This window comes from Plasmodium coatneyi, chromosome 13, assembly GCF_001680005.1.
Source record: "Plasmodium coatneyi strain Hackeri chromosome 13, complete sequence".
Lineage (NCBI taxonomy): Eukaryota > Apicomplexa > Aconoidasida > Haemosporida > Plasmodiidae > Plasmodium > Plasmodium coatneyi.
In genome coordinates, this window is record NC_033568.1 from 236003 (window position 1) to 249490 (window position 13488).

The 13488-nt window shown below is 35.0% G+C and overlaps 2 protein-coding genes across 2 annotated transcripts; both read right to left on the minus strand.

Annotated features, from left to right (window-relative positions):
• Positions 1–4810: 4810 nt before the first annotated feature.
• PCOAH_00048040 (KIR protein) lies at positions 4811–6179 on the minus strand (the record flags this gene model as incomplete). The annotated part of the gene is made up of 3 exons (XM_020061587.1): positions 4811–5068; positions 5230–6009; positions 6150–6179. The coding sequence occupies 3 exons, from the start codon at positions 6177–6179 to the stop codon at positions 4811–4813; spliced, it is 1068 nt and encodes a 355-aa protein (XP_019917362.1).
• A 4212-nt stretch (positions 6180–10391) lies between these two features.
• On the minus strand, positions 10392–12859 carry PCOAH_00048050 (KIR protein; the record flags this gene model as incomplete). The annotated part of the gene is made up of 5 exons (XM_020061588.1): positions 10392–10700; positions 10864–11213; positions 11405–12152; positions 12220–12264; positions 12299–12859. 5 exons carry the CDS (start codon positions 12857–12859, stop codon positions 10392–10394), a joined length of 2013 nt encoding a protein of 670 aa, XP_019917464.1.
• Between the last annotated feature and the right edge of the window lie 629 nt (positions 12860–13488).

Genomic DNA, 13488 nt, shown 5'->3' on the forward strand with positions numbered 1-13488 from the left:
GGGTGGTTGCAATATGTACCATAAAAGTTGTGTGCAGAAAATGTGCACATATATGTAGCATTTGTCCATTTACATCATATATATGTATATATATAGGTATATATACATATGTAGGTATATATATGTAGACATCTACATACGTATATATATATATATACATATATGTATGTATATATATATATGTGTGCTGTTCACATATATAAATAATATAATATCGTTCTATTATGTATATGTGAGTGTCTGCACATTTTTATTATAATTGTTGTAATTATGTTAATTATGTTAATTACTTTACTTCGTACAAAAAAAAAAGGGCGATTTGGGGTAATTCTATTATTGGCAACGTGGCAGACACAGCTGCAACACTACTAGAAGAGGAGGTTGCCGATTCCGCGATGGGTAATTCATCTAATACAGGCACGGACAATTCTTGTGACGGTCGACTCCCCGGGTGTACCTCGTGATGCCTTCCTATTACCGTATGCACTTGGGCAATTCCTGTATTACATTTGAGTTCGGGCAGTTTTTGTTGACCATCATGCTGTTGTTCATGCTCCTTCATAAATGTTGTACAATATTTGTCATCACTACTAGCAGAAGAAGGTGAACACTCCTCATACACTGTATTGTAGGTTGTATAACTACTTTGCAGATAATCAGAGCAGGTACTATCACAGAATTTGTTGTTGTCAGTTAATTTCCCTTGTATTGTATGATAGTTCATTAAGTATTCATATGCTGTTTTTCTCCTGTCGAAATGGTTTGGGCACTATCTTCGTACAACATTTCACAGTGCTTATTATTACCTTTTCTTTTCCATATGCCATAGATCTTTTTCATAATTGTTAAAAATGGAGTGCTGCCCCTATTCTTCCATACTATTTCTCCTAACCAGTAATAGAGAAAAGAACACCATTCATTATCGGAAGAACCTTCTCCTTTTTGGGGGGATACGTAGCATTGTGCCTTCCAAATTTTTTTCCGCATGGTCCCGAACATTAGGATAACTATCTAAATCAGTTTTCAGCTCCGTGGTAGAAGTGAAACTGCAATACTCATTGCTCTTGTCAAATCCACCATACTTTATTTTTGAAGGTAATACTTTGTCCAATTCATCCTTCTACAAATTTAATTAATGAAAAATGGAGCACGTAAATACGTGTTTCCATTTGTTCTTACACTTCTATTATACTTTGGATAAGGTAATACATAACTAATGTGTACACATATTTCCATATTGAATAGAAGAATAACGAACCGTTAGTGTTCCTGTTTTTCCTGCTGATCCTGGTGACATGGTGTCATTGTTATTACGTACACTTTTATATGTAGGTAATAAATTTATGTTAGAATGTGCTGTTTATATGTTAGAAGTTGCGTGGTGTTCCTCATATATATACACATACATATATACATAGTATATATACTATATGCTAATTATATATATACATGTATATGTACCTATAATTATATATATTTTTCCCTCTAACATAGTACATACACATATACAAAAAAAAAAAAAGGGGGAGGGCAACCTTCGAACTCATGGAATATAATGTGGCTTAAAGTAGAGGAAGGTAAATAACTCAACTAATACCGTGCACATTTCATATATATATATATATATATGTATATCTGTATATGTATATATATATATTCTTTATGTAAATGAATTATTCCCTATTAGATTGATCATCGATTATAGGCAGAAAGAAAAGAAATGTACAGAGGAAGAAGGAAAGGGAAGAAAAGAAAATTACCTTTTTAAAGGAAAAAGGAGGAAGGAAGAGTGATTTATCATTTTAGGAGGAAAGGAAGGGAAAAGAAGAATTTTCACTTTTGGTGAAAGGAAGGGGAATGAAAAGGAATTTTCATTTTAAGGAAGGAAAGGAAGAAAATTTTTTTTTCCCTTCCTTTCCTCCAAAAATGATATAATCATAGAACAAAAGCGCAAGAAGCAGAAACATCCCTATTCACGCACATATATATGTATTCATCTTATGCATGAATAGTCGTAAACAGTGTTAACAGCAGCAACACACTTTTCCTCTAACAAAAAAAGTACTTTATACTGAATAATATATATACATTTAAATAATGGTGGACGGAGGGCCGGTACCACCCCCACCACTACCAGAGGATGGTCAAACGCAAGAAATATTAGGGGTATGCTACTTTTACTGTAAAATATGGGCACATGCATATGTGAATATTATTCATACAGTATGTGATGTGTGTAACACAATGAACTGAAGTAAATATACACATATAAAAATATATACTCCTATATTCGTATTTACAGAAGGAAGCTTTGGAGGGGTTACCCTCAAATGCAATATACTATAAAAAATTCAATGATAACAGGAGCACTTGTGAAGAGGGTACCGACACATGGGGTGGACCGATAAGGACTGCATTAAATGGGGAACTTAAAATTAAGGACCACATAGACAAAATTCTAAAGGCATTATGTTACATACATAGTATGAAGGGAGTCTCTGCGCTCCATAGTAACTTGTGCAATTTTTTATATTTTTGGTTAGGAGACATGTTCTGGAATAGCTCAAATGAAGCATCTTTCGAAAGCATTATGAACAAAATTAAAACATCAGTAGAGGCCCAACAGAATGAACATAATTGCACTTTCAAGTTTCCAACTAAGTATAGTCCCTTTTTCAAACAGTGGAAAACAGTATATGAATATACTATAGACAAAAGTAGTATTAACAACGACTTAGGATCCGGCGGCAACAAACGTTGTACTCAGGTCTATTTTGACTATCTGCACGGCATTAAATCAGCTTACGAATCTGTACGAACACAATGTGGGCTGAATAAGGAGAGTGAATTTTGCAATAAAATAGAAGGAGTGAAGGATGGAACGCCTTTTAAGGATGTTCCCAATTTGAAGTGTAAAGTAGTATCTGGAACAACCACCCCCGCTATTATCTCCTCTGTACTTGGCACACTAGTTGGACTACCAACACTTGCACTATTTCTATATAAAGTAATCACTACAATTACATAATTACAATTTATAAAATGAAATTATACATAATAATATATAATGTACAATAATAATAATAATCATTGTTATTATTTACCCCTTATGCCAACTTAAAATAAATAAATATAGAATAAGCTGTACATACACATATATATATGTCCGTATGTATAGGTATATGTACAGATATATATTTGCACATCCCTTTTTTTTTTTATTTCAGTATAATCTTCTACCTCCTTGGATAAGAAGTACTTTTGGATTGAACAGTAACAACAGTAGAAATAAAACAAGAAAGAGAAGATCCGTCGAACGCAATTTCGAAACCTTCACAACAGACACCTCTTCATTATATTCAGCTGACACTTCTTCAGACATGTCCACAACAGATGCATCTACCATATATGATGGTAGGGCATCGTCACGAAGAAGAACAGGAGCAGGAAGAAGAGGATCAAATAATAATAATGATGGAAGGGCAGTAAATAATGGAAGACCAGGAAACAGGAATATTCGTTATCAACGCATGTAACATCACATGGTAGTGTAACACATGGAATATAACATTGAATGAATGCCTCACGCCGGAACTATAAGGAACAGCGAAGTTCATGGAGTGTGGAGGGAGGTGGAGCACTGTTTTTTTCTTCATCTTTCCTCTTTTATTTTATTTTTCCCTTGTTTTCGTACGCACTTCTTTCTGGTTCCGGAATTACTCCTGGTGATATTGTGAATACAGTTAAAATGAAAACTGGGTAAAATGTGAACACAGTTAAAATGAAAACTGTATAAAATGTGAACACAGTTAAAATGAAAACTGTATAAAAATGTGAACACCGTTAAAATGAAAACTGTAAAAAATGTGAACTATGTTAAAATGAAAAACTGTAAAAAATGTGAGTGCAGTTTAAATGGAAACTGTATAAAATGTGAACACAGTTAAAAATGAAGACTGTGCAAAATCTGAACCCAGTTAAAATGATCACAGTTAAAAATGAAAACTGTGTAAAATGTGAGCACAGTTAAAAATGTGAAACTGTATAAAATGTGAACACCGTTAAAATGAAAACTTTGTAAAATGTGAACACAGTTAAAATGAAAACTGTAAAATGTGAACGCAATTAAAAATGTGCATTGCGCACATTCGAAAGAGTAAATTAACAACCGCAAAACAGAAATGTGCAAAAAGGATTTCCGTCTTTGCAGTCCCTGCTGCGTGAATGAAATGCAACGTGTACTCAGCAAGCGCGTGCAAAGCAATATTAAGCGGTGCAAAATTACAGGGCGTAAAATATTACAAAAAAAAAAAAAACCATCAATGAAATTAATGTTGCGAAAAAAAAAAAATTTTAAATTCAACGCACAAAAAAAAAAAAATTATAAAAACAAGATTGAAAAAAAAAGATATAATTTACTAATCAAAAATAGCTAATTGTACAAATTACGCCCCGCCTAATTACGCGGAGTTTGATCACCTTCGAAAATATTTCTTAGTCGTCTTCCTTTTTGCTTCATTTTTTTACACTTCAATTTTTTTTTCAATTCTTTCGTTCCTTTTTATTTGTTACACTTCAGAATTTTTGTAAGGTTCTTCTTTTATATTTCATACTTTTATCGCAGATAATTCACCTAACACTTGCAAGTCCTTATAGTTACTGAAGGAGGGGTTCATTATATGCGATCGTGACCTGCATTTACCCTTTTTTTCTTTCCATCATTTTTATTCTTTTAGACAGTGTGTTATAGCATATTTTGTGTGGTAATGTGCACTTAAGATGTACAAGTTATTATAGTTCCTGGGGAGCATTACATGCGTTGGTAAGCTACATTCCTACGCCATCCATTATTATTTCTTGCTCTGAGTGGTGGTGGCCTACCATTATATATGGTAGATGCATCTGTCATGGAATTTGCTATTGTGGAAGCTTCGGTAGAATCATACGTTGAGTTGTACGTTGAGGTGTCGTCGTCGTTGGATGTGTTGTCGAAGTTAGTGTTGGCTGATCTTCTTTTTCTTCTTTTTGGGGAGACGGTGCCACGTTTTGCAGAAAATAAATTGGTATACTAATAAAAAGGAAGAAAAGGGGAAGGGTTGGGAACATAGTTATATATATATATCGGTATATGTATATATGATATATATATTTACATATATGTATGAATATGTATATATATACGTGTGTATATATTATATATTTCAAATACACAGTGGTAATAATTATTACTTTGTAAAGGAAGAAGGCAGCCGTCGGTAATGCTAGTGTAGCCATTGTGGAAGGAATTGCAATGGTGGTACCCGTTCCGGACGCCGAGACATCCGATGATGCATGCTCCTGTTCCTGCTGCTGCTCTTGCTGCTGTTCTACAGGTACTCTATGCTTCGCTGTATCCACCGGCTTACAACCTGACTCTAAATTTTCCTCATTTCTATATTCCGGACACCACTTCATAAAATCTACACACCAATCTTCCTCATATCCTTCTGTACATTCCTGTTGCATAACCTTATAGGCACCCTGCACTTCCTCCAGATATGCCTGATATTTCGCAGGACAAGGTTTCCCCTCCTTACTTACATTGCTTTCTATAAATGTTCTGTCCACCTTATAATCGAATAATTTCTTTAGTTTCGTAAAAAATTCAGGTTTATTACTAAGACTCGGAGGCGTACACCCATATTTCTTGCTGTTCACTTGTATTTTAGTTTGATAATCACTTATAGCTTTCTGAAACTTCAGTTCTCCTAATTCCTTAGGTAATATTTCACCTACCCAAAAATAAAGGGCATAACAGTAATCTTCTTTTCTATTTGTGTTATCCTTCTCCATTTCAGACACGTAGCATAAGGCTTTCTTAATTCTATTCATATGGTCCACATTTTCGACATATGATTTTAACTTTTCTTCTATTCCCTGAATGTTCGCTTCGCCATCGCAACCTCCTTGACCTACATCTAATTTCTTATATATTGATTTTGAGGGCAAACCACCCGAACACTGTTCCTCCTATAAATACAGTAAATAAAGAACGATATATACGTGTATGCACACTTTTCTATGTATTCTTTGTACCTATTGGTTACATTATGCATAGAGAATATTACATGTGTATAACATGTACATATGCATTTTTAATGTGAAGTAACCGTGAGTGTGCTTGTCGCATCTGCAGCCATTGTTTATACACATTTTTCCTTAACACAGTATAATTTAAAATTGTTCACATATTCTGAAGAGGAATATCAGTATTCTTTGCACACCCTATAATTTTGAGTATTAAGTTCCTAATCCGTCCTCACTTAAAAGTATTCATTCCTATTCTGAAGTAATCACAAATTTCTTCTAAAACGTGAATTGTACATATAAATTTATATGTACTACTTATGTAAAATGCTATTTATTGAGTATAACAGAAGGAAAAGCAAGATGATGGGATGGTGGTGAGTTGGGGTGGTAAATTGAGGATTGGAAAGAAACGATGCTTTCATGTGCTGTGCTCCTTATTTATTTGACCTATATTATCTTCCTTCTTCCTCACTTTAAATTTTATTAAACTCTGCGTTAGTGTGTGTATTATTATATTACACCTCATTACTTTTATCTCTTCCTTTCTGCCTTAAAATATAATTTTTTTCTCCACAATTAACAACTATGAACTGTGCTGTTCGACTTAAGAATTTTCTGCATCTACTCAAAAATTACTATTAAAAATTTTTCCATACAGTATATATACATAATATGCATTGAGCAATTTACATGTGCCCCTTTATACTTGTGGTCAACTACATATAAGAAGTTAATCCCTTTAACAAGTGGTAAGTCGTGTGTACTCACATAGAATATACACGCTATCCATAATTATAAGGAAAAGAGGACGCTTGGTTATTAAACTATGCATGCTCAATCGTATCGTCTATGTTTTTAAAATAGTGATGGGTAACGTTGTACACCTTAGTCCATAATTAATGGAAGTGAACATTGCATATTAATTATAATGAATGGGAGGATGGTGATGTTGTTGTACGCGCTACTTATAATTCATGATGGAAGGAAAAAGAGGAGGAGGAGCAGCAGTATTGGATATGATGGTGTTACATTACATACGTTGATAACGTATATTCTTTCTTTGTTGTTGTTGTTGTTGTTGTTGCTTGGGTCTATTATTTGCTGCTCCTCTTCCCATTCTGTTGGATGCTGCAGCATGTGGGGAAGAATATTCTGTGTTAGAGTCTGCTATGGTAGAATCTTCTTCCACTGTGGATTCCAATGTTATGGACCCATCGGTTGTATATAATGTTGTTGAATTGTTAAAGTTCCGTTCAATAATTTTTTTTCTTCTCTTATTGTTGCTCCCTCCTCCAAAAGTGTTACGCACTCCATAAAATAAGGAAGTGTACTGAATAGAGAAAGAAAAGGAAGCAAGAAAGGGAGGAAGGAATGGTGTCCATGTGTGTAGCACATATGTACAATTCACATATATAGATATGTGGAACTCATTTTAAACATTTATTTTTTAAATGAAGAAGAAGTTAATTATAAGGGAATAACATTATTATTATTTATGCTTCCAATGTATAATGGTAATTACCTTATATAAAAAGAATAGGATTGTTGGAATTGCTCCTATTCCCAATATGGAAGATACGATTGGGGCCATAGTGCCTGCGGTACTGTTTCCTGGGGAGGTTTCCCCTCCATCTGCTGAATGTACCGAGCCTGTTTTGTCGCCCCCATGATGAGCATTTTGTAACCTGCGGTCACCATCCACCTGTGGTGTACCATGTTCTTCGCGCGCTGCCCCCTGTAACCTTGGACTTTCCGTATCTGTTGAAGGCTCTGTAGGACAAACTAGGCTCACTGTTTCTTGTACCTTCTCAGTGCTCATTTGTAATTTAACCATGAGTTCCTTCAGTTTTGAAGTACTTCCTTCTGGGAACACCCTACGGAATTCTCTACAATAATCACTCTCAGTGTCACATGCACAATGTTTCGACATTTCATTGTAGGCATCAGCAACATCCCGCAGATATAATTTATATATTGCGGTACATCCTCCATTTACCGACTGCTTCATTTTATTCTCCATGTTTGCATAACTTTTTATATATCTGTATAGTTCCTCTAAGTCTTTGAATTGTTCCTTCCTTATAGTGGGGCTCAGATTTTCACAATCCTGGACACTTTCAACCTCCTTCACCTTTTCATATATGCCCCTCATAACATTCATAAACTTCCCATCTTCCTTTACTGCGCTGGACACCAGACTTCCTATCCAATAATAAAGGAAATGGCAGTCAAATCGTTCTGGTTTCTTTCCTCTCTCTACCTTATGCAAACTGCACCACGTACTCACAATTTGTCCTACCGATCCACGAGGAATGTTATATGTGCCTAACACCTTTTCCATTTCTTCCTTTATTCCTCTTGATGTGCCATCACATTCATTCTTTTCTACCCATGCACCAAAATTTGAATATATATTTCCAGGATCTGATTGTCCAAAACAATCTTCCTATAAATGGAATAAATAATATATATATACGCATTATATTATGCATATACATTAACATAATGTGTTCTATACTAGATGGAATATTCATTGGGCACTATAACCCTACTCGTCGTACTTAAAAATTCTCTAACCGGTACCATTTTGTTTCTTATCTTGTTATAATATATTGGTTCATAGTAATTCTATCCTCGTATGTGTGTGTGCACACCCTGTTTATGTTCTTCCTGGAATGAACTTCTGAATGAGCTCCTTCCCCCGCTCTACCTGCACTTATGATTATACATTGAAATCCTTGTCCCTATATTTCATTATTTATTCCTCCCCCCCCCTTCCTTAAATTTTACCCCCTGTAAACATGGATTACACGGATGTATATATGTTATTTGGATATTATTTGTACGTGCGAAGTACATGTGTTACTTATATGTGTGATGTATATGTGCATGACATATATTAATTTATTTAATGTACTCATAGGGTGGGAAAAGGAAGGAAGGAAGGAAGAAGAAGAAGAAGAAGATGATGAGATGGTAAGTTGAAGGAAGAACATGATGTTGTGGCATGTGGCGTGCTTCTTATTTATTCCTTTTTTTTTTTTTCTTTGTATATTATTATACTTAGTGTGATTCTAATTAACATTTTATTACTTCATACTACTCCTATTTGTCTCTTTCTCTTAGAACATAATACTTTTCCCAAAGGTATTATACGTATACCACACTTTACATACGCATTCCACTATTGCTTACATTTTCACTATTGGTAATTATTCATATGTATTATATTATTCCCAGATTAAAAAGGAATCCTCACTCCACCTTACATCGTGTACAGTAAAGATCTACTTTTGACTTATTCATTCACATTCCACCTTACATTTATTCGGTGCGCGCAAACATGGTTATTCCGTTCTTTTTTTTTATTTGACAAAATTATATTAGGGCATTATTTTCTTTTTTTGGACAAATTTTTTTTTTTTGTGCAATTTTTTCTGTGTAACAAATTTATATTAGGGCATTTTTTTTGGACAACAATTCTTTTTTTTGGTGCAATTTTTTTTTTCTTTTGGACAATTTTTCTGTTACAAATTTATATTTTAGGGCAATTTTTATATTGGACAATTTTTTTTGACCAATTTATTAGGGCACTTTTTTGGACAAATTTTTTTTTTTGACAACTTTTTTTTGGACAAATTTTTTTTTTTTTTGTGCAATTTGTTCTGTGTGACAAAGTTTATATTAGGGCATTTTTTTTTTCTTTTTGGATAATTCTTTTTTTTGGCAATTTTTTTTTGGTAATATTATAAAATCGAATAAGAAGGAATGGGGCAGCTTTCTTCCCTTCTGTGAAGACATTGTCGTCATTTTGCACTTTTTATATGAACACTGTGCATCTAAAAGATGTAACACAAGAGAAGAAGCAGGCGAACCTCCTTTGCGAGAACCTTCGCGAATTTTTCGCAAACCTTCGCGTAAATTCTCGCAACTTGGAGGAGCACTTTTCTGAAATATGTCCATAATTGGAACTTTAAGGTAGAAGGAAAAAAAAAATTATGAAGATTAAAAAAATTACTAAGACAAAAATTTGTAACAAAAAAAAGTAAATAAGCATTTTGAATCTTAAATTAAAAAATTACCAAACAAATCAAAATAAAGTGAGAGAAAATTTTTTTTTTTTTCCCGCCTTACATTCATTACACATGAACGTGTAAACAATTTTGTACAAAAAAAGGGAAAAAACAAAAGAATTAGCGGGAAAATAAAGAAATGAGTTAAAAAAAAAAAAAAAGTGTCCTTCTGTTCTTTACACATTGTATAAATTCTGTTCGGTTATTTATGTCCCCCTGGGAAAGAACACTACATTTATTCAATGCGTTTTACATACTATGGTAACTTATATTCTTCCTCCTTTCTTCGTTCCTTCGTTGTGGTCCACTATTCCTTGCTCCTTCAGACCTAGTAGTGGTATATGGAGCAGAAGAATATACTGTGGTAGAATCATCTCCTGCTATTGAATTTTCTGTTGAATATTCCGTAGAAGAATCATATTCCTTTGTTGACTCCTCCCTTGAGTCGTCTAATGTAGAGCCGTCTTCAGAGATATTCAACCTTCGTACTAATGAACCTTCTCTTCTTTTTCCACTTCTTTTTGGGGTTTTACCCATCCAAGAAAATACAGAAGTATACTAAGGAACAAGGAGGGCGAAGGAGAGGAGGAATGGAAGAAATGTGTGTCCCATTGACATCACACAAAGCACACTCCCCTCTTTATACTTATTGTTTATATAGAAGTGAAATATGAATAAAATATTATTATACATATTATTCCAATTATAGAGTAGTAATTACCTTGTATAAAAGAAGGGCAATGGAAGCCAATCCTCCACCTATTCCAAGCACGGAGGATATGATTGGGGTGGTGTCTAAAGGAAGGGTTGCACCTTCTGCATCTGTACTCCCTAAACTTATTAAACCTCCATTTTGCCCTCCCCCCCCTTCTGGTAAAGTTAAAGTGCCTGCACTTGATGGTGCTCTGCTTTCACCACTGGAGGAGGAACTACTACTACTAGAAGAGGAAGAACTACTGCTACTGGAAGAGGCATCCTCCGTCACTTCCCCTGCACTCCTTGAAGGTTCTTCCCCATTTTCTTCCGAAGGTCCTTTCGTAGTTCCTTCAGGCTCCAAACCCTGTTCCCTAACTGAAAAATAGGAAGGGAAGGTTTGTTCCAACGTAGTGAGCAATTTTTATATTTGACTTATTAGGTGCCCTAGGGGTGTAGCTGTTCCTTCTTTGTATTTGTTTCATAATCCCCTTCTTCCTTCAGGGTAGTAATAATATATACATATTTGGGTTATATACACATATTTTGGCTTATGTGTGCTCCGTTACCTGGTAGGCCTGTTTCAGGTGCTAGAGATTCAGCTTCTGCAAGTACACTTTGGATAGGTCCATCTTCTGCGTTAGCTTCCATTCTTCCAAGTGATGATGGTGGTAAGAGCTCAGGGGATGTGGGGCACGTCAGTTCGTGTGGTGGGTTATATTCCTCCTCCTTAGGGGGTCCCTTAAACTTGTCACAATATGCATCTCCAGAACGAGTTGAACAAGTTTTACTTAACTCTGAATATGCTCCTTTAGCTGCCTCGAAGGGTACCTCACATTCCTTATTATTGCAATATTTACTGCACTCCTTTTTCTTTCGTATAGTACTATAGTCATAGTACCAGTCGAATAACTTCTTAGCCGGTTCGAAACGTTCCTCCTTCATACCATCGTACAAATTGGTGCACGTACATTTAGAATCGAATTTTTGCAGTTGCCCATAAATTTCCTTCATAGCCATTGAAAAAGAGCCTTTTATCCATTTTCCCTTTATTTTTTCACCTAACCAATAATAGAACAGATGGCACCAATCGTCATTGGACGGACTGTCTCTTTCCTTCTTTTCACATACGTAGCACCAGCCCTTTGCAATGTTATCGGCATCGTCCTTAATTTTTGTGTACTGTCCTAATGCCCATTTGACACCATCCACTATTCCTTTCTTATGAACTTGTGCACCGACCTGCAAGCTACATGTTTTGCCTGCGTCCAGTTCTTCGTACATTTTTACTGAAGGTAATTTATTGGTGTCTGTGTGCTACAAATATAATGGGCCGAGAATAAATTTCGTATAAATGGGTGCTTTCCATATGTACATTCCTTACATTTTTATTATTATATAGCGCATATGGAGTATTATCTTCATAGTACTTATATATAACGAAAAAAGAAGAAATAACGAACCTGTGGTTTTGCTGCTACAAGTTTTGCTGCAGGTGGTGGTTCAGGGCACGTTTGTTTTGTTAGTTGCTGCGGTGGCCCATATTCCGCTTTCCCTCCTTTCTTCTTGAATTCGTTACAATATGCATCTCCGTAAGTACTCCAGCAGTTTGAACTTAATGTTGTATATGCTGTTTGGGCTGTGTTGTACAAGGTGTCACAATTGTTCTTTTCGCAATATTTATAACACTCCGTGTTATCCTTCAGTAGCTTATTGTAGTCATAATACCAATCAAATACTTTTTTCGCCTTTTCGAATTTGTCTTTGTTCATACCTTTGTATATATTAGTGCAATCACATCCACCCTGGAAACTCATCAGTTTATTGTAAATTTCCGCCATAACCGGTGAGAATTCTTTTCCTCTGTTAAATTTTTCCTTTACCTTATCACCTAACCAAAAATAGAAAAATGGACAACGTTCATTATCGGACAGCATATACAACCCTCTTCCCCCGCTACATGCTAAACAGTAGTTTTGCACAATTTTATTCGCCAAGGTCACAACATTGCCCCCTCCGTACATCTCTAAGAATGTTTTCACCTCCCGTTCCACCTCACTAGGGTTCTTCCCTCCCCCTTTGGATGTACACCGCCTTCTGTTTCCGTCGAAATCATCGTATACTTTCTGTGAAGGTAACTTATCGAATCTTACGCCCTACAAACATAATTAACATAGAATTGAAATATGTGTAGAAATGGCTGCTTTCGCGCTTAATTCTTATATTGTTATTTCAGTGCGTGTATAAAATATTGTGTGCACAGAATTTATTTTTGTTGTACATAAGAAAAATAATGTGTATACTCCCTGTGCTGGCTTTGCCATTTTTGACGTTTATGAAAAGTTCTGTATATAGTAAAATTTATGTTTGAAGACGCCTACATATTCATGCGGAACACATATGTAAGAAATCTACACATTGCAGTAAGGGAATCATATACGAGCGTTCCTTTAATTTTCACATTTTCCAATAATACACATTGTTCACACCTTATTTAGCGGCAGAACATTATTATACGTGCGTATCAAATTATCCCCCATATTATTAAGGCAAAAGTAGAAACAACTCGCTAATGAATAATAAAATAGAGGTAAGAGCACAATACCGTACTTTTAAGGCGCTCCTCATACATTTTTTTATATTATTTGCATTA